We start from the raw sequence: 20,640 nt of genomic DNA on the forward strand, positions 1-20,640 counted from the left end.
ATTCAGTACTAAAAACGGGTTAGGGAAAGCTACTCTGTATTCTTGGCTGATTTTAAGTATTACCCCTGTTCATAGAAATGGATAGTGTTTCTCTCTTTAGTGTGAAAGAAGAAAAAAGGGAGAACTAGTAAAAGTATAAGAAACTCCTCACCTCCCCAAAGCCACTTTTTTGGTATATTAATATCTGGATAGTTGTTTTAGATGTGTGAGGGCAATAAAACGTAATGATAAGAACTAAAAAGAAAAAGTGTTTTAGTTTAGACAAATATACAGTATTTATTTATTTAATTGGATTTGTATGCCGCCCCTCTCCGAGGACTCGGGGCGGCTCACAGCATATACAAAACAGAACAATAATATAAATCCAATTAATGCTACATTTAAAAACAATCATGTAAATTCAATTAAAAAGAAAAACTTATCAACCAATCATTCAACAATCATACTTAAAACATGCATTGGTCAGGGGGAAGATCTAAAGGTCTGAAGCCTGTACAAGTGAGAAAATGTTAAGACTATAGTTCTATCCAAAGTCTTGGGTCTGTCTATCTTACATCCTCCCATTCTTCTAATATCACTCCTTTTCCTTCTCCTGTTAAGATGCTCAGGGTATAAGGCCCATTTCACCACCTCCACAACACAGGATCTTCCACACTCTGCCAAGCAATCTTCATTTTAGTCTGACTCCAATGTCATTTTAAATTATGACTGAATTTTAGTCTTAGGATGAAAGGGGGGAGGATATCGGCTGATGTAATCACTTAATATGTCTTCTGTTTCTTAATATACATGTGGCCCAAAGCATCTGGGATATGAAAGGTAGTTCTGTTATATTTTTCTGTTTCAATCTCAAAGGCATGCCTTGATTAGAAGCTGGCAGCTACAGTTCCATCATTATATCTCATTGTGCAGAATTGATGAGCGCTACATGATGCAATTAAAATTGTCTAATCAGTTGCTAATTTTTCAATCATAGAAGCTTCAACCAGTTTCCCAAGCTATCAAAAATACAAGGAGAGTACCTCTTTTGTGATATACCCGTGTCCTTGTTCGTATATGTATTTGAGGTGATCTCCCACCCCCTCACATTTCTTATGTCTTTTCCTATATTTATGGTTAAGGGAAGGCCCAGAATAATCCTTGTAGATGGGAAATGCTAGTTGATTCAATCCGAATGTTTGCTATCTGCTTCTAGATTCATTTGAACAAAACAGAATCATACAAAATGTACTCAACAGCAAAAATTGTTTCTAAAAATGATGTAACCTTACTAAAGCGTCTCCCCATTAATTTGAGTAGCCTATAACATTAATTAATTATTTCCCTTGCTCAACAGGCACACTTACATGAACAACTTGAGATTCTTCATAGGTCCTGGGCTATAATCCACCCAGTTCTGAGATATGGTCCAACACAATTGGAAAAAACAAAGTTGGTAAATGCTAATTTAACATATGTTGGCCTATGCATAACAGAAATTAAGGTGTTTTCTTTCTTTCATTTCGAAGTCAGCTGTTGCAGACTATCTTTTGTCAAAGCAAATGTGAAATAACACCACTTTAAGTTAGAAAATAAATCTGAACCTTTTGAAATCTTCTGATATTGCCTATGCTTTCTATGGACACTTTGTATGGGCTTCAGCTCAGCTCCGTAAAATGGCAAATAATTTTTCCTTTCCCATATAGTATTCTTTTATTTGAATTTTAAAATGCGTATAAATGCAATAATGCAGGTAGAGTAGAACTATTAGACTAAAAATTAAAGTAGTTTAGCTTGTCCCATTTGTGACCTACAGTGTTGTTTGACACCCAACACTGTATCCTAGCATTCTCAAGGCTTTCCTACGTAGCTGAATCTAGTCTTAGCTTTGAAAATTCATTGTGTGAATGGTGGGGTGGGTTGACTGGGAACCTGTATGCTTTACACACCGTATGTTATTTGCATCAGAATAGCCACTCCATTTTCTATGGAACTGTAAATGATTCCCAATATACCTGTAACTATTATCAGGATTGTGTGAAATAAACTATATATATATATCTATATAGATATACATGTATATTGTATAATTCCTACAGTTATCTTCATGTTTTATTTTCAGTATGACCCTTTAACAACGAAAAAGAGAACTGTAATACATAGCTTTCTGAACACAGACCAAGAATGATTTATCAATTATGGCAGTAACAGCAATCCTGGTGACCTAATGGTGAAGACGCCTCCCATTCGGAAGATTGAGAGTTCAATCCTGTTTCTCTCCTAGGACATAAAGAAAAAATATCAGCTGCGAACTCTACAGGGCATCAGGAAGTAAACATTCAGCTCTATTCAATCGCCCTGACTGTTTCCTGAATTAAGGGATTACAGGGTCATAAAAAGGGAGCAATCCTGTTACTAAAAAAAATATAAATTAGACAAATGCATAATCATTTGTTTATAGCTCTTATTTAAATCCAACAGCAAACAGACCCTTAAGACAGGGAATTCAAGAAACAAAGTTCAAACTTCTATAATATGAATATTGTTCCAAGTTAGACTATACTTTTATTTTTCCCTGATACAATTTCAGGAAATAACATAGGGATAATGATAGTAAAGAATAATAAAAGTAGAAGGCCTGGAAATTATATAGAACCATATTTGGAACAATGCTGCTGGCAATACAATTCCGAAGGTTTTTTAATAATACAATAATTCAGGAGCAGAGTAAATTTAATTCATTTTAAGACACTATGTTGAGACTATGTTGAAGTTAGTCGGGGAATACCTTTGAGATAATTTCAGCTATATGGCAATTCTGTAAACTGTGTACCTCTATTTTTAGCTAGAAGGTAATGTAGTCTTTAAAAAATTGGGAATAGGAATTCAGTCTTCACAACATAATAATCATCACTGATTTGTTGGCAGTTCACTTTGGAACAAATGATTCCAAGTGCAAGTTTCCCGCTTTGTATAAGAACCAAAATTTTGGTGCTCTTCAATTTATCTATCTATCTATCTATCTATCTATCTATCTATCTATCTATCTATCTATCTATCTATCTATCTATCTATCTATCTATCTAATCTATCTATCTTCTTTGCCGCCCAATCCCGAAGGATTTAGAAAGATTTCTGGGGTATCACTTCATTTTATTGAAAAATTGGTCTTTCCTAAAAACCATGAAGATGATATGGACTAAAGTACTGCAAATGGGAATGAGTTCAAAATCAAACATATTTGGAATGAAACTTCATGGACATTAGGATGAAGTGAACATTTGTTGTTTTCCTCCATGGCAAACCAGATTTTGGCACAGATCCTAGAGATGGTAATAAATGATAAATGTGGGGTGAAACAACTAGAATTATATATACAACTTTTGTTCTGTGTCACATTAGGTTAATAAACTGTAATGTCTTTTCTTTTTGACTTCCTTTAACGTGTGAATCCATTCTAATAATGAATCTGGAAGTATAGAAAGACAGGGAAGTGTAGGTTTATGCTAAAGCTTTTTGTGAGTCCTTGTTCATAATTAATCTGAATAGCAATTGTGAGTCAACAGCTGAGTTCTAGATCTCAATTATGCCAATGTAATATTGGTGTAGACCAGGGGTAGGCAAAGTTGGCTCTTCTGACATGTGGACTTCAACTCCCAGAATTCCTGAGCTAGCATGATTGTCTCAGGAATTCTGGGAGTTGAAGTCTACAAGTCATAGAAGAGCCAACTTTGCCTATCCCTGGTGTAGACTATCTCTGAAAATATCTACATGTACTGTACCTCTGCTTTTGAAGTTTCAAGATAACTCAAGTCCTCTAAAATATTTCAGAATGACAATTTTAGACCATGAGAATTATGGTCTTAGAAAATCAGAACCAAAGAAGTGAGAATTAAATTAGAATTGGAGCTTGCCTTCTTCTTTGCAGGCAAATTACCGGTAAGTCAAATAATCTTGCATAAAGGCCATGGAATTACTAGGCAGCTATGCAAATTAAGGCCTTTTTCCCAAGTGTCGTCACTCTGACTTTTCCCTTGACTAAATAGTTATTTTAAATTACATCTGTCTATGACAAATACTGAATTAATTTGCAGTGCTTAAAATGGATCCTTCTGTTATGCATTAATAAGGTTAATACATATGAACAAGGTTTTGAGGGTGCATAGTATATTGAAATTATGACCTAAAAAGAGAAAATAAGTAGTAGAAACCATATCATTTAACTATGTATGAATGACTCAAATATTTATTATTTAAAATATTTAAAATATTTAAAATAAATCCATTATGTAATTTTTTTTTACAATTGGCCCCAATTACCATCAAATAAAAAATATATTGTGGTCAATATCTATATCAAATATGTATATCAGCTCTTATAGCAAGATCATATGCTGCAACGTCCTGCCTATCAAAAACTACTTCAGCTTCAACCACAACGACACGAGAGCACACAACAGATTTAAACTTAATATTAACCGCTCCAAACTTGACTGTAAAAAATATGACTTCAGTAACCGAATTGTCGAAGCGTGTAACTCATTACCGGACTCCGTAGTGTCATCCCCAAACCCCCAACACTTTACCCTTAGATTATCTACGGTTGACCTATTGAGATTCCTAAGAGGTCAGTAAGGGACGAGTACAAGTGCACTAGAGTGCCTTCCGTCCCCTGTCCCATTGCTCTCCTATATCTCCTATTCCTTTCTTCTATTCCTATATCTCTTCTTCTATTCTTTCATTGATATGTTCTATTACTATATCTTCTTTTCTATTCTCTCATAGATATATTTTACTATGAGTATCTCCTCTATAACCTTCATCATGTATTTTACTATGTGTGTGTGTGTATATATATATATAATTTTAATTTTAAAAATTCCAGCTAAAAACATTTAACACTAAAACCCTTATTGTGTATTGAACAAAATAAATAAATAAATAAATAAATAAATAAAAACAATTTACCATCTAAAGCCGGGGTGTCAAACTCAGGTCGTCATGGTGACATCATGTGACGTGTGGGGACTTTTCTCCCCTTCACTAGAGTGGGTGTGTCCAGCGCATGACGCAGTCAGCCCGCGGATTGGGATTGTGACAGCCCTGGTCTAAAATAACAAGCAGTTCCGAGACAACTTTTCAAATGCACCTCTTTTGAATAAGTGAAGCAGCCATATCTCTTCCCAATTCTGAAGGATTTGCACAGCCATTCTTTTCTAAAGGTAATAGAGGAAATATAGGGAGAGGCATGCTACTATTTCAACATTTGTTTCCATACAGCCAATTTGACTCGAGGGCGCTTGCGCAAGGCGGGCTTGGTGGGCGGGAAGCGCGCCGTGGTTCCTCCTCAGTTGCTCGCTTCTCTTTTTTCTCCTGCAGGTTTCCGCCGCCGTCGCCTCCCTCCCCCCTCTCCTACGCCGTCATGTCGGAGAGGCTCAGCAAGCCGACGTGCCTCATTGTGGCCAGCGCTGCTGCAGCAGGTGAGGCCTGTGGCTCTGGCTCTCCCTCCCCGCCCGCCCGCTCTTCAGCTTTTCCGGGCGAAGGCGGTGGATCCGAGCGCTGAACGGAAAGGCGGTGTGTGTGTGTGTGTGTGTCTCATCCTTGGCCGCTTTAAGACTTTTGGACTTCAACTCCCAGAATTCTCCAGTCAGCTATGTTATGGCTATTCCTCAACTATGCTGGCTGAGGAATTCTGGGAGTTGAAGTTCACAAGTCTTAAAGTGGCCAAGGTTGGGGATCGCTGATTTAGGGAATCGCCTCTGAAAATTGCCCCGGTGGAGGATGTGTGGCTTTGCCGACCTTTGATACTCCGTTATGCTGGAGGCAGGAGATTGGAGAAGGCTATTCCCCGCCACTTGATCCATGCAGGAATTGCAGGGGGAGTTTTATATCTGGCGGCATCGGGAGTGATGGGACCTTATAAATTGCTTCAAGTGGAGTTCAGCTCTCTTTTTACATGGGCTGATCCGTCTAACCTAATGTTCCTGACAAGCAATCATAATGCAGTGCTTTTCTCCTGCTCTGGATGACATATCTAATGTAGCCTTCAGCCCAGAGATTTCTTGGTGGTCTCCCATCCATATATGAACCTGGCCTTTTCCTCTTTTTTATAATCAGCTAACATCAAGAACCTAGCTGGGTGTCTGTTGCATTTTAGGTCTGCATAATCAGTATTCAATGGTTGTCGTGCTGTAGTTTCTTCATAGTATAAAACATATTTTTATGGTCTCAAAAACATGTTGGGTTTCAGTTCCTTTAAGCCCTAACTGTTTTCTGCCTGCAAGAACATAGGAATTGCTGTGTTGTTGGGGCTGTTCGTTGAGGGTTTTTAGTGCTCTTCATTAAATCTTTTATTTGACTTCATTTATATCCAATGTTTATATTATTTTTAAAATAGATTTCCCTTCAGGAGCTCACGTAGCAGCCTTCAAAGATAAAACTGATCTTCAGTATAAGCCAATAACAGCTACATCTCTTCACCACATTGCCTTTATATATACAGTATACATATCAGGCGAAGGTTCCTACCTTTTGCTGCTACCAGAACGCTCCTGGAGACTGGCGTGGGCGTCCGGTGGGTGCGTGGGTGCATCTTTGCGCAGGATTCGGCTTTTGCACATGTGCCGGAAGCCAAATCTCGTGTAAAGATGCATGCACAAGTGAGATTTCGGCGCATTTGGCATGTGCAAAAGTAAAAAACTGCCGAAAATGGGCAAAATCTTACGTGAGAGAGCATCCTCACGTGAGATTTCGCTTCCAGTGATGCGCAGCAGCTGAATCTTGCATGGGCGCAAGCATCAGGGGTGCGGAGATGCATGCACAGTTCCATTTCTTTTTTATTTTTAATATATTTTTATTGATTTTATAATATAAAACACACACACAACATATAACAAGTGCTCAGTGATTAGTGCCAGCCACCAGACAACATCCGCACCCCTCCACCAAAATGGAGGAATATTTTGTATATAGCATTTTAACTCAAGAGCAATGTATCTATTTACATATTATAAAATGATTCCAATTTATTCCTTGTAGCTTGGTCTGGAATTCTACTGATCACATATCCTCTTACCTTGTCCCATCAGTTCCCGCAGATCAGTTTCATTGGCCAAATTCATCCTCTTATCCATAATCTCAAATTGAATATGATCCACTATATACCAATACCAGTTTTGCATTGTCCATTTTGTCCCATCCTTCCAACCTAAGACTATTACCGCCTGAGCATTTTGTATCACTGCTTCTTTTATTTCTCTAAACTCTCCCATCTCGTTTCTTTTAACTAATACCGCCATTTCCTTTGTAATTGTCCATCATATATTTAACATCCTATTAATATCCTCTTGCACTTTTTCCAAAAAGTTCTGCACTACCGGGCATTCCCAAAACATATGCATAAGATGCACAGCTCCATTTCTGCTACCGGAACCCTGATCCCAGTCGTACCAGGTGCAACCCACTACTGGTACATATATACTGTTCCATATGTGTGTGTGTTTGTGTGTATGTACATATGCACACACACATATACCCCTAAACCTTTTCTCTTGTTACAAAACCTTTTTATTTATGTATTACTTATTTATTTATTGGATTTGTATGCTGCCCCTCTCCGCAGACTCGGGGCGGCTAACAGCAATAATAAGACAGCATATAATAATAATAATCCAATACTAAAAACAATTAAAAACCCATTACTGTATAATAAAAACCAACAGACATACAGACATACCATGCATAAAATTGTAACCGCCTAGGGGGAAAGAGTATCTCAGTTCCCCCATGCCTGGCGGCAGAGGTGGGTTTTAAGTAGCTTACGAAAGGCAAGGAGGGTGGGGGCAATTCTAATCTCTGGGGGGAGTTGGTTCCAGAGGGCTGGGGCCGCCACAGAGAAGGCTCTTCCCCTGGGTCCCGCCAAGCGGCATTGTTTAGTTGACGGGACCCGGAGAAGACCCACTCTGTGGGACCTAACTGGTCGCTGGGATTCGTGCAGCAGAAGGCAGTCCCTGAGATAATCTGGTCCGGTGCCATGAAGGGCTTTATAGGTCATAACCAACACTTTGAATTGTGACAGGAAACTGATTGTTTTTAATGACTTTTCTCTTAAGGGAATTTAGGGTTATTCTCAGAAGTTTGTTAGCCCTGGCAAGTTTTGCTTAATTTGTTTTCTTGTTGGTCAAGATCAACAGGAAAATTATTAAGTCTTTTGTTTTTGGTTTTACTTTGAGGAATGTGAAGGCTATCACGTTTGTATGTTTTGTAAGAATAATCACAGAATGCTAAGCCCCCCATATTTCTGTGACAAAAAAGCAAGGTGGCTTTTTCAGTATGTCTCTGCTGCTATCTAGGTCACATCCAGATTTTATTCCCCTAAGTATACAGCCATACCAATGGTTTTTTTTTCCATATGGAAGCTCACGCTACACATATAATGTGCTTCTTATCTGTCTGCCAGGTGTATCAGCTGAGTCCTTCTTCCACTCTTTTACATTGGCGAGCTCTGCTTTTAATCTGCAAGTTGCTACCCCAGGGGTAAGTAAATGTAAGGGTTCCATATTTGTTTTGTTAAGTAGGTGATGAAATAGGTTCTATGCTGTTCTGTCTGGGTCACTCCGGAAGCTATGACCAACCCAAAAAGATAAGCCAGACACACCGGTAGAATCCAAACACAGTTTTATAATGGTAACGAGAAAAGAAGCCAACAGCAAATCAGGAAAACACTGGAACTCCAAATGGATACATGAAGGCAATTGTTCATATAGAAACACAGGATCCTTGATACCAAGACGAGGCTGTAGATAACAGACATACACCTCCCACGGGTCTTCAAGACTGCTGGGCCACGAGCCAGGAACAGAGACGCTGAGAGACAATGCAGATTACAGTAACTCCACTCTGATAACACTCCGCACTGTAGAAAGAGTTTGCCTGCCTTATAAACCCTTCCCTGCTAATGAGGACCCCCCCCCCCCCGTGTTCCTCATTCACCGGTGATAATATTTCTTCAATTGATCCCTCCTTTGATCTATACGTCTCTGTCGCATACTAATGACAGCTTGTGCTTCGTCACCTAATGACTCCAGAGACTCCAAGCTACTGGCTTGAGAGAGCCCCTCGCCAGGGCTCCCAGGCCGTTCTTCCTCGTCACATTCCTGACTGTAATCTCCCCTGTCCGACTACCCAGAACCCTCCTCTTCGCTCTCATCCTCCCCCGGGCATGGAGCCAGCAGAGACGCAGCTGGTCTTTCATCTGACTCAGGCTGAACCACAACATATGCTAGGCAAGGTGGTTAAAAAAAGTGGCACGTACTTCATGCTACTAAAGCTGATTATAGATCTGTAGGTCAGCGGTTCCAATCTCACCACTGAGGTTGACTCAGCCTTCAATCCTTCCGAGGTGGGTAAAATGAGGACCCGGATTGTGGGGGCAATAGGCTGGCTCTGTTAAAAAGTGCTATTGCTAACATGTTGTAAGCCGCCCTGAGTCTAAGGAGAAGGGCGGCATAAAAATTGAATAAATAAAATAAAATAAGGAAATAACTGTTACAGGAAATGGTGGCCTTCAGTAATGGGCTTGAGAATGGAATGTACCATATTTTTTGGAGTAAAAGATACAGAGGGTGAAAAGTGGGTGAAAATCTGGATTTATTATTTATTTATTTATTATTTAGATTTGTATGCCGCCCTTCTCCGAAGACTCGGGGCGGCTCACAACAAGATAGAACAAATCATAAATAGTCCAAATAACATTAAAATATTTAAAGATTTAAAAGAACCCCATATACTAACAGACACACACACAAGCATACCATGTATAAATTGAACATGCCCGGGGGAGGTGTTTCAATTCCCCCATGCCTAATGGCAAAGGTGGGTTTTAAGGAGTTTACGGAAGGCAGGAAGAGTAGGGGCAGTTCTAATCTCTGGGGGGAGTTGGTTCCAGAGAGTCGGTGCCGCCACAGAGAAGGCTCTTCCCCTGGGGCCCGCCAACCGACATTGTTTAGTTGACGGGACCCGGAGAAGGCCCACTCTGTGGGACCTAATCGGTCGCTGGGATTTGTGCGGCAGGAGGCGGTCTCGGAGATATTCTGGTCCAGTGCCATGAAGGGCTTTAAAGGTCATAACCAACACTTTGAATTGTGACCGGAAACTGATCGGCAACCAATGCAGACTGCGGAGTGTTGGTGTAACATGGGCATATTTGGGGAAGCCCATGACTGCTCTTGCAGCTGCATTCTGCACGATCTGAAGTTTCCGAACACTTTTCAAAGGTAGCCCCATGTAGAGAGCATTACAGTTGTTGAATCTCGAGGTGATGAGGGCATGAGTGACTGTGAGCAATGAGTCCCGGTTCAGATAGGGCCGCAACTGGTGCACCAGGCGAACCTGGGCAAACGCCCCCCTCGCCACAGCTGAAAGATGGTTCTCTAATGTGAGCTGTGGATCGAAGAGGACGCCCAAGTTGAGGACCCTCTCCGAGGGGGTCAATAATTCCCCCCCCAGGGTGATGGACGGACAGAAGGGATTGTCCTTGGGAGGCAGAACCCACAGCCACTCCGTCTTATCCGGGTTGAGTTTGAGTCTGTTGACACCCATCCAGGCCCCAACAGCCTCCAGACACCGGCACTTCACTTCCACTGCTTCGTTGACTCGACATGGGGTGGAGATGTGTCTTATACTCCATATGTAGCTTTTCCAGAGCTTCTTTTTCAGCCCTAATGAGGTGCTAACAATCTTCCTGGCTCTTCCCTATTTGCAGACTTTTTCATTGCTGCTGCCTGCTTAGAAGTTTTTTCCCCCCCAGCCCTAAGTCTTTGCAGGGTTTTTTCATTGCTACTCCTCAGAAGAATGCTTTTTACAACCCTCATAAGGGGATAAAATAAGGTTCTGAAGCTGACCAGACTAAGAATGCTAGCCAGATGAATACCTGTTAGGCAGATTTCCACCCCACCCCCCTATTTTCCTCCCCCAAAACTAAGGTGTGTCTTATACCTGGTGCACCTTATACGCCAAAAAATATGGTAATCAGAAGTTGCAGTGTTCCACATTGCATTTTAAAATAAAGATAATTTAAATTGATAATCTGAGTTGCCTTGAAGTAACTATTGTTCCATTTTGCATTTCTAAATTAAGAGGAAAAGATAAAGTCCACTCTCAAAGCTTCAATTGTTTTTATAGTTTAGCTCTAATAAAAGCCATGGTTTCATATTTCTCCTTGGCATAATTTAGGAGTTTGTTTTCACCTTTATCTAACTACAGGTAACTTTAACTTGCTGTAAGGGGATTAGTGGAAAATAAATTTTATCCAACATTATTTTCACATATTTATTTTTCTCTTCCGTTTTCATATGCAATTTCCCATAGGGGTCTGAAACTGCAGCAATGCATAAATGCATTGTTTTATTAAAAAACAACTAAATCCAGCTAATGTTCTGTCTGGGTCACTCCAGAAGCCAATACCAACCCAAAAAGAGAAGCCAGACACACTGGTAAAAGGCAAAGGCAGTTTTATAAAATTCAAGAAAAACACAGGTAACAGAAAATGTCCTTACAAACAGGAAAATGCTGTCTCTTCAGATATATCCACGAAGGCAAAAGTCCATGCAGCAATACAGAATTCTTGCTGCCAAGCCGAGGCTGTAGATTGCATACCTACACCTCCCACGGGTCTTCCAAAGCTGCTGAGACACCGAGAAACAAGACAGGATAACGCAACTCCAAACTGATAACACTCCACATGGCTTCAAGGGCTTGCCTGCCTTTTAAACCCTGCTAAGGAGGACCACACCCAAACCCAGCTGTTCCTAATTCAATGCTGATAATACTTCTTTAATTGCTCTTTTCTTTGATCTGACCGTCTCTGTCGCATGTCAATGACGGCTTGAGCTTCATCACCTAATGACTCCAAACTACTGGCTGGGGAGAGCCCCCCCCGGGGGCTCTCATGCTGTTCTCCTTCATCCCATTCCTAATTTTACTCTCCCCCGTCCAACTGTTCAGCCCCCTCCTCTTCGCTGTCCTCCTCCTCCAGACATGGAGCCAGCAGAGACACAGCCGGTACCTGAGCAGCCTCAGGCTGAACCACAACAGCTAAGCTCTTTTAAGAAAGAATACACCAGTTGTAAATATATAATATTTTTGGGTCTTTCTGTGTGTATTGGCCAGTACTTCTATTTTGGATCATATGAAAAATGACATCTTCATTTAGTACCAGATACACTGTTTTTCCTTCATGGAGACAGGCTATTATTTTTTTCCAAATATTTTTTGTTTCATTAAATGTTTATCCTAAAGGCTTTCTTAAATATAGATGCATTAATTGGGATTTGCTGTTTTAGGGGAAGCCAATTGATTTTGTTGGGGTTAATGAAGCAAACATGCGTTGGATCCAAGATTTCCGTATGAAACCCTACGCAAATCCCGCCAAGTTGGAATCAACTGATGGTGAGATATTTTTTGACATGTGATTGAGTGTATGTTCCTTTGTTACCTACACATTAATAGTCTTTTCAATATCTGGATACATTTCTACCACATAGCATTTTAAAATAAAGATAAGTTTCAAGTTTCAAGTTTTATTGGATTTATATGCCGCCCCTCTCCGAAAACTCGGGGCGGCTAACAACAATCATGAACAATATACAATAAAATCCAATACTAAAAGCAAATTAAAACCCCTTAATATATAAAAACCAAACATACATACAAACATACCATGTATACAGTTGTAACGGCCTAGGGGGAGAAAAAAATCTTAATTCCCCCATGCCTGGCGGCAGAGGTGGGTTTTAAGTAGCTTACGAAAGGCAAGGAGGGTGGGGGCAATTCTAATCTCTGGGGGGGAGTTGGTTCCAGAGGGCCGGGGCCGCCACAGAGAAGGTTCTTCTCCTGGGTCCCGCCAAGTGGCATTGTTTAGTTGACGGGACCCGGAGAAGACCCACTCTGTGGGACCTAACTGGCCACTGGGATTCGTGCGGCAGAAGGCGGTCCCTGAGGTAATCTGGTCCGGTACCATGAAGGGCTTTATAGGTCATAACCAACACTTTGAATTGTGACCGGAAACTGATCGGCAATAATTTAAATTGATAATCTGAGTTGCCTTGAAGTAATTATTGTTCCATTTGCATTTCTAAATTAAGAGGAAAAGATAAAGTTTTCTCTCAAAGCTTCAATTGTTTTTATAGTTCAGATCTAATAAAAGCCATGGTTTCATATTTCCCCTTGGCATAATTTAGGAGTTTGTTTTCACCTTTATCTAACCAAACGTAATGGTTGCTTTAAATTATAATTGAGAGCAGCTTATAATTAAACTAGGTTGAGATTCTGTTTTCTTTTCAGAACAGGTAGTACAGATTTGATACATTAAGCAGTGGTGATGTTGGGATGATTATACAGTGGTCCCTCGATTTTCGCGGGTTCGAACTTCGCGAAACGGCCACACCACGGTTTTTCAAAAATATTAATTAAAAAAATACTTTGCTGTTTTCCCCCCTATACCACGGTTTTTCCCGCCCGATGATGTCATACGTCATCGCCAAACCTCCGTCCGCCTTTAATAAATATTTTTTTAAATAAACTTTAATAAATAAACATGGTGAGTAATAATCTAAATGGTTGCGAAGGGAATGAGAAATTACAGTTTAGGGGTTTAAAGTGTTAAGGGAAGGCTTGTGATACTGTTCATAGCCAAAAATAGTGTATTTACTTCCGCATCTCTACTTTGCGGAAATTCGACTTTCGTGGGCGGTCTCGGAACGCATCCCCCGCGAAAATCGAGGGAACACTGTAATGCTTATATTTCTAAAGGATGGCTAATATGTGAGCAGTGCTCCCTTTATTTCCTCCCTGCCTTTCTCATAGATCGTTACATCTATCCCAAAGAGCACTGAACTTTTAGGGGCAAATGGAGAAGCAAATCCCTTTGTACTGATAACAGAAATGTTGGGCAGATGGAATATACCTCTGGGATACATTGATCTTGTCCTGGACACCAACATTGTTTGGAAATAGTGAGTGGGTTGCAGAAATTATTACCAGTCAAGCGTTTTATTTTATATTTTTTATGCAATGGGACCTTTACATGCTGCTCAAAAATAATAATAAAGTGAATACTCAAATAACACATCCTAGATCTGAATGAATGAAATATTCTCATTGAATACTTTGTTCTGTACAAAGTTGAATGTGCACAACAGCATGTGACATTGATTGTCAGTGTTGCTTCCTAAGTGGACAGTTTGATTTCACAGAAGTTTGATTTACTTGGAGTTATGTTGTGTTGTTTAAGTGTCCCCTTTATTTTTTTGAGCAGTGTATATTGCTATTGAAGACAGTAGGAAATGCTTTAGGACAGGGATCTCCCACCTTGGCCACTTTTAAGACTTGTGGACTTCAACTCCCAAAGAATTCTGAGAGTTTGAAGTCCACAAGTCTTAAAGTGGTCAAGGCTGGAGACCCCTGCTTTAGGAGATCACTGTCCACTAGTTTTTGAAGTTATCTCTGCCTCTCTGGTTTTGAATAATTGAACTCACCTTTGCCTTTGCTTCCCACCTAGGTGCAAGATACCATGCTTTGTTGATCCCTGACTGTCCTGGTGCTTTGACAGATCTAGCAAACAGTGGCTACTTAGCTAGAATATTGCAGCATTTCAGTTTGGAGAACAGTAGGTAAACTTCCATGGTGTTTTACGTGCTATTGTGTACATCGAGACATCATAGATCAGAAAGCATGTGGCAAAAAGTGGTGATTAATGTATAAGATACACATGCCATATTACCTGTAATACTTCTACTTTGACTCTAGCCCTTCAAAATATTTTGGACAGCATATCAGATGCACGATCGGCTCAATCATTGTTAGGAATGCATGAAAAGAATAGATTTGAATATGCGTTACTTATTCTGTTCTCATCAATATTGTATCTTCCTCTTTTGATCCCTTTCCCTGTTGCTTTAGAATAGAATAGAATTTTATTGGCCAAGTGTGATTGGACACACAAGGAATTTGTCTTGGTGCATATGCTCTCAGCGTGCATAAAATAAAATATACATTTGTCAAGAATCATGTCGTACAACACTTAATGATTGTCATAGGGGTCAAATAAGCAATGAAGAAGCAATATTAATAAAAATCTTAGGATATAAGCAACAAGTTACAGTCATACAGTCAACATGGGAGGAAATGGGTGATAGGAATGATGAGAAAAACTAGTAGAATAGAAGTGCAGACTTAGTAGAAAGTCTGACAGTGTTGAGGGAATTATTTGTTTAGTAGAGTGATGGCGTTCGGAAAAAAACTGTTCTTGTGTCTTTAGTTTATATATATATACACACACACACATGGAAATAATAAACGTTGCATTTATACAGCCTGTGATATCCTGTTTTTGAAAGAAAGACCCATTTCAAAATTACATTTTCATAAAACTTTGAAGACTTTATATACAAATTATTATTATTTAAATAGAGCCTATTTGTGCTATTGGAAATGGAGTTGCTGCCTTATGTTGTGCCACGAATGAAGACAAATCCTGGGTGTTTCAAGAATACAGCTTAACAGGGGTAGGTATTGTATGCTGAAGGAACGGTGCATTTTTTTACACTAGATCAGTGTTTCCCAACCTTGGCAACTTGAAGATATCTGGACTTCATCTCCCAGAATTCCCCAGCCAGCGAATGCTGGCTGGGGAATTCTGGGAGTTGAAGTCCAGATATCTTCAAATTGCCAAGGTTGGGAAACACTGCACTAGACAGCTCTCTTGAAAATTTTCTATAGAAACCTATGTGATACAAAGTTAAGTCTTTTTGAATGAAACTTTATTTCCTATAATTCCACAGACTTACCTATGTAATATTTATTTATTTATTTATAGTTGAAAGGGATCTTGCAGGTCATCAAGTCCAACCCCCTACTCCAGCAGGAAACCCTACACTACCCCAACCAGATGGCAGTCCAATTTTCTTTTGAATGTGTCAAGTGATGGGGCATTCACAACCTCTGTTGGCAGGCTGTTCCACTGGTTGATCGCTCACACCGTCAGAAAGTTCTTCCTTATTTCCAATCTCTCCTTGGTCATTTTCCATCCGTTGCTCCTGGTCTGGCCCTGGAAAATAGTGTGACCCTCTCCTCTCTCTGGCAACCCCTCAAATATCTGTATACTGCTATCATGTCCCCTCTGGCCCTCCTTTTTGCTAAACTATCCATGCCCAGATCTAGCAACCTGTCTTTGTATATCTTGGTTTCCAGTCCCTTTATCATTTTATTTGCTCTTTTCTGTACTTTCTCTAAAGTTTCAATGTCCTTTTTGTAGTGGGGTGACCAGAATTGAATGCAGCCTCTGTGACAATATCTGTGTTTCCTTTGATTGGCCAGGTGCTGCTACATATCCAGGCAATATTATGTAGTTTATTTTTATTTTTCATATATGGGTGAATTTCTCATACTCCAGCCCCAGATCTTATGATTTATGTTTTTGCTGAAGGACATCTCCTTTACTTACCGTACATTTAATTTTATGACCACAAAAAGAGTATATTTGCTTTTTAAAAAACCTTTGAAATCTAGTTTTATATCCAAGAGATTCTCAAAGTACTTTAGTAATCTCAAGATAATCACATGCAGAGAGTATAAACACAGTAATAGCTACAATGAAACTGAATTAATAATAGCTAGAGGAATTATTTGCAGCAGTAATGCATTTAATTCTGTATTTCGTATAAAGTGATACTGACTGTATTCTCTTGATTGGAAACTGCTTTGATGAATTATGTGAAGTTCTACTTAGTTCTATAACTAAAACATAAATCTTTGTGCATAAATTTCACTATAATACAATATAAAAGCATCACTTGTATTGTTTTGTTTCTTCCAGCCTTCTGTCTATGAACTTGTAAGACTTCCTAGTTTTGCTAGTTTACCCATTATTGTTGAAGACTTTTCAAAAGATTCTGGAGCTACTTTTAGTGGTATGCTATTTTAATATTTTCTGCTGACATAGATTCTTAATACCTGTTAAAATCAGTATTTAGAATCACTAAATAATTTTGTGAACACATTAAAGTAGAAAGTATGTTATGGTAATAATTTATAGGAATTTAAAGTATGGATGGCTAGGATTTCTTTTTTCCTACTTTATGATCTTAATAATGTACATTCAGATAATTGTGGTTTCCTGAAGTTGCCCACCTGATTAATAGCATCAAATATGCAGTGGTGGTCATAGCAATGAAGTTACACCAGTCTCTCCACCCTACAATTAAAAAGCTTTAAAGAGATGCATTTTTCCTAAATTAGGAAACTAGGCTCCACTTTATTCTTGTTAGGGGGACCTACTTCAAACAGTGATGTTGCGGATTAATAGCCAAGTGTGCAATGCAGCAATCTCAGAATAACACTCACACTTGCACCAACTGGGGTCTGTTTGCTTTCCTGATGCTGGAATGTAATAGAATAGCAATGTGTTATAGAATGGCAGTTTGCAGTAAGAACTACATAACTACTCTCGGACCAAACATCATTCATTAGACTTACAGAGCCTCCTCTATATCAGAACTAAAACATGGCTCTATGCCTCATTGCAGAGTCCTGTCCTGGCACAGATCTGTACTTCATTTTTTAAAACCAGCCTAAAGATTACCAGAGCGATACTCTATTCCAGGGGTCTCCACCCTTGGCTCCTTTAAGCCTGGTGGACTTCAATTTCCAGAATTCCCCAGCCAGCAAAGCTGGCTGAAGAATTCTGGAAGTTGAAGTCCGCCGGGCTTAAAAGAGCCAAGGTTGGAGACCCTTGCTCTATGCTGTCAAGTAGTGTGTGAGGTACAAACTATGCAAAATAAGGGAAATTTCAAGCACCTTGTAAGCTTGAAATCCTGGTTTACATAATACTATATGTGAAATGAACTGCCACATATGATCATTCGCCTTTTCCTTCTTTATCTGAAAGAGGAGGGTGATATCCCACCAGAAAATTGACTTTTCCTCCTTTTTGGTTATATTGAGAAAGCATAAGACTAACCTTGGCTCAACCTTATCTCTCTTAACCTTCTAAAGGCCTTTTGGAAGGTTGTTAAACATGAATACCAATCTTACCAATGCAGGATTCAATTGTGAATTTAACCCATTGTAAAGAAAGAAAAGTAAGCATTTCTTGCTAATTTTTAAAGAAAATATGTAATACTTTTCCTTTGGTTGTTGAAAATTGATATATTGTTACAAGTATAAATTAAAATATGAGTGTGTGTGTGTGATTTTTTTTGTTGTTACCCTGGTATATTGAAGGGGCATCAGCTTCTTGTTTTGCTTAGATGTATGTATGTATATATGTATGTATGTATGTATGTATGTATGTATGTATGTATGTATGTATGTGTTGTCGGGCTCTCTGGTAGAATCCTCCCAAAAATTCACAGGTACAAATTTCAGACACACACACGTTTGAAAATTCAAAACAATGTTCTTTATAATGAAAATTCACTTAACCTAAACCCTCTTTTGGTATAGCAAAGAGCACTCGTCTCCAAACAAACTGGTAATTTGTACAAGTCCCTTATCAGTTCTGTGATACTTAGCTTGCAGCTGTGAGGCAATTCACAGTCCTTCTTCTTTCACAAAGTGAAACACACTTTGCTCTGGTTTAGTTTCAAAGCGGGGAAAAATCAGCACACAAAAAGTCAAAGTCAGTAAAGCAGTCACGAAACACAACGATCAGATAATCCTCCACAATGGCCAAACCCACAGACTGCTCTTTATAGCAGCCTCACTAATTACCACAGCACCACCCAACCACAGGTGGCCTCATTTTCTTTGATAATAATCTCAGTTGTTGTTGCCTATGCATCACTCTCCGCATGCGTGGCTGTATCATTAACTCTTGTTCCGAATCCAAGGAGGAGCTAGATAATTGATCTCCTTCTGAGCTGCCTGCCACACTCTCCTCCTCCCTGTCACTCATGTCTTCTTGGTCAGAGGAGCCTTCATCAGCAGATTCCACCGGGGGCAAAACAGGCCTGCAGCATGTGGATGTCTCCCCTACATCCACAGTCCTTGGGGCAGGAGCTGGGCCAGAGCTAACCACAACAATGTGTATATATGTATATGTAAGCAAAACAGGAAGCTGATGCCCCTTCAATATACCAGGGTAACTCAACAAATATATATATATATATTTCCACTGTAGCCAGCAAGGTAGATGCAGTTCATGTCGTGCTTGACAGACACCTTGTCACTGGACAGAATGAAAATTCTACTGTTGCAGCTGTGCAGAATCTTATTTTTCTCTGCAATGGCAGGTAAGAAAAGGCAGATGACATTACTAGTAAAATACAGAAATTTTGCATTTCCAAATGCATCTCTGCATTACCATAACCAGCTTCAGTCATTTGTGCCAGCATTCTCCACTCCCCCTCCCCCCTGAAATTGGTCGATTTGAGGTGGTTGCTAGAATAAGGGACAGTATTCTCAAGCACTTTATTCCTTAAATGAATCATGTGCAAATAGCTCTATAGTGATTAACTCCATGTAATGTTTCTTTCAACAGAAAATGACAGAAACATCCCTGGAACTAAGCAGAATGAAGGAACGTTGGAAGAGTTCTTTGACTTGTGCAAATTGCTGCTCTTTCTTTATCAGCCAATAGAAAAGAACACAGTTGATTTATAAAGAATGGTATTTTGTACCTCCTGCACAAGCAAATATTAATTCATATAGTAAGGCCTGCCTGTTATCAGATGTACCAATATCCATAGATATTCGTTGTTTATGAGTCTACAAATATTTCTTCCTACCCTCCCACTTTTATAAACCGAGGATAAATTGATTTGAAAGATTTCAGTCACAGTTCCCTATGTTTCTGAACTTCCATCAAATGTATGTTTAAATCTTTTCTTCTTAGCTATGTTTCCCATTGTGCCTGATCTGGGCAAAACCAGTGTAAGATCTGGACTGAGTAAGTCAAGGGTGAATCTGTTAGTTCCATGTTATCATTTCAGATTGTGAATTAGGTTTCAAGCTACAGGATTATATAGTGACTTTCTCTCATAGGAATATATAGTATGTTGTAAAAGTTACAGTGGGAGATATTAATGATATTACTAGTAACTGAAGTGAACTTCAAGAAAAGGAACGATTAACTGTAAAATATTTAATTTTAAAATGAGACAGGTTAAATTTATTTCATAGAGTTGGTTAGTCTTTTCGATATGTTCGTTTGTTGTAGCTTGACAATAGTGCTTCATTTATTTTGCCTACTACAAAAAGCTTGATTAAATTTTACTTCCGATTTTATTTGCTTGTGTTATCTAACACGTAATTGTAATTAGCCATATTTGTGTATATAATTTTTCCATTTTATTCTTGAAATAAATTGATAATATGAAAGCTCATAGTAGCTTATAACTATATTCAAGTTGTAGGTTGTGGGTCTTGTTAATGATAGAATGGTACCCTAGTTGCATAGATTTTGGCTCAAGACTGAAGAAGTACTTGAGATTTTCCTGCAAACTAGAGTTTGCGAATCAAGGTTTAGTTTCATATAATGGACTAAATAACATGCTAAGCAACACTGTTCATTCTAGTCTGCGCGACATGACAACAAGCCGCTCCGAGTCCTCTGAGAGGGGCGGCATACAAATCTAATGAATAAATTAAATAATAAATAAACTA

General features: G+C 39.2%; 1 protein-coding gene and 1 long non-coding RNA gene across 2 annotated transcripts; one reads left to right on the top strand and one right to left on the bottom strand.

The window, feature by feature from the left end:
* Nucleotides 1-256: 256 nt before the first annotated feature.
* Nucleotides 257-5,255, bottom strand: LOC139174796 (uncharacterized). The gene is made up of 2 exons (XR_011560426.1): nucleotides 4,948-5,255; nucleotides 257-2,259 (listed from the first exon to the last, which is right to left on the bottom strand). It is a non-coding gene; the product is annotated as an uncharacterized lncRNA (long non-coding RNA).
* Nucleotides 5,050-20,378, top strand: GATD1 (glutamine amidotransferase class 1 domain containing 1). Its single transcript, XM_070765366.1, has 9 exons — nucleotides 5,050-5,201; nucleotides 5,359-5,459; nucleotides 8,438-8,514; nucleotides 12,321-12,426; nucleotides 14,537-14,644; nucleotides 15,448-15,542; nucleotides 16,853-16,946; nucleotides 19,157-19,268; nucleotides 19,517-20,378. Exons 2-9 carry the CDS (start codon nucleotides 5,402-5,404, stop codon nucleotides 19,521-19,523), a joined length of 657 nt encoding a protein of 218 aa, XP_070621467.1. The 5' UTR covers nucleotides 5,050-5,201; nucleotides 5,359-5,401; the 3' UTR covers nucleotides 19,524-20,378.
* The last annotated feature ends 262 nt before the right edge of the window (nucleotides 20,379-20,640 follow it).

Source organism: Erythrolamprus reginae, chromosome 1 (assembly GCF_031021105.1).
Source record: "Erythrolamprus reginae isolate rEryReg1 chromosome 1, rEryReg1.hap1, whole genome shotgun sequence".
NCBI classification, from domain to species: Eukaryota; Metazoa; Chordata; class Lepidosauria; order Squamata; family Dipsadidae; genus Erythrolamprus; species Erythrolamprus reginae.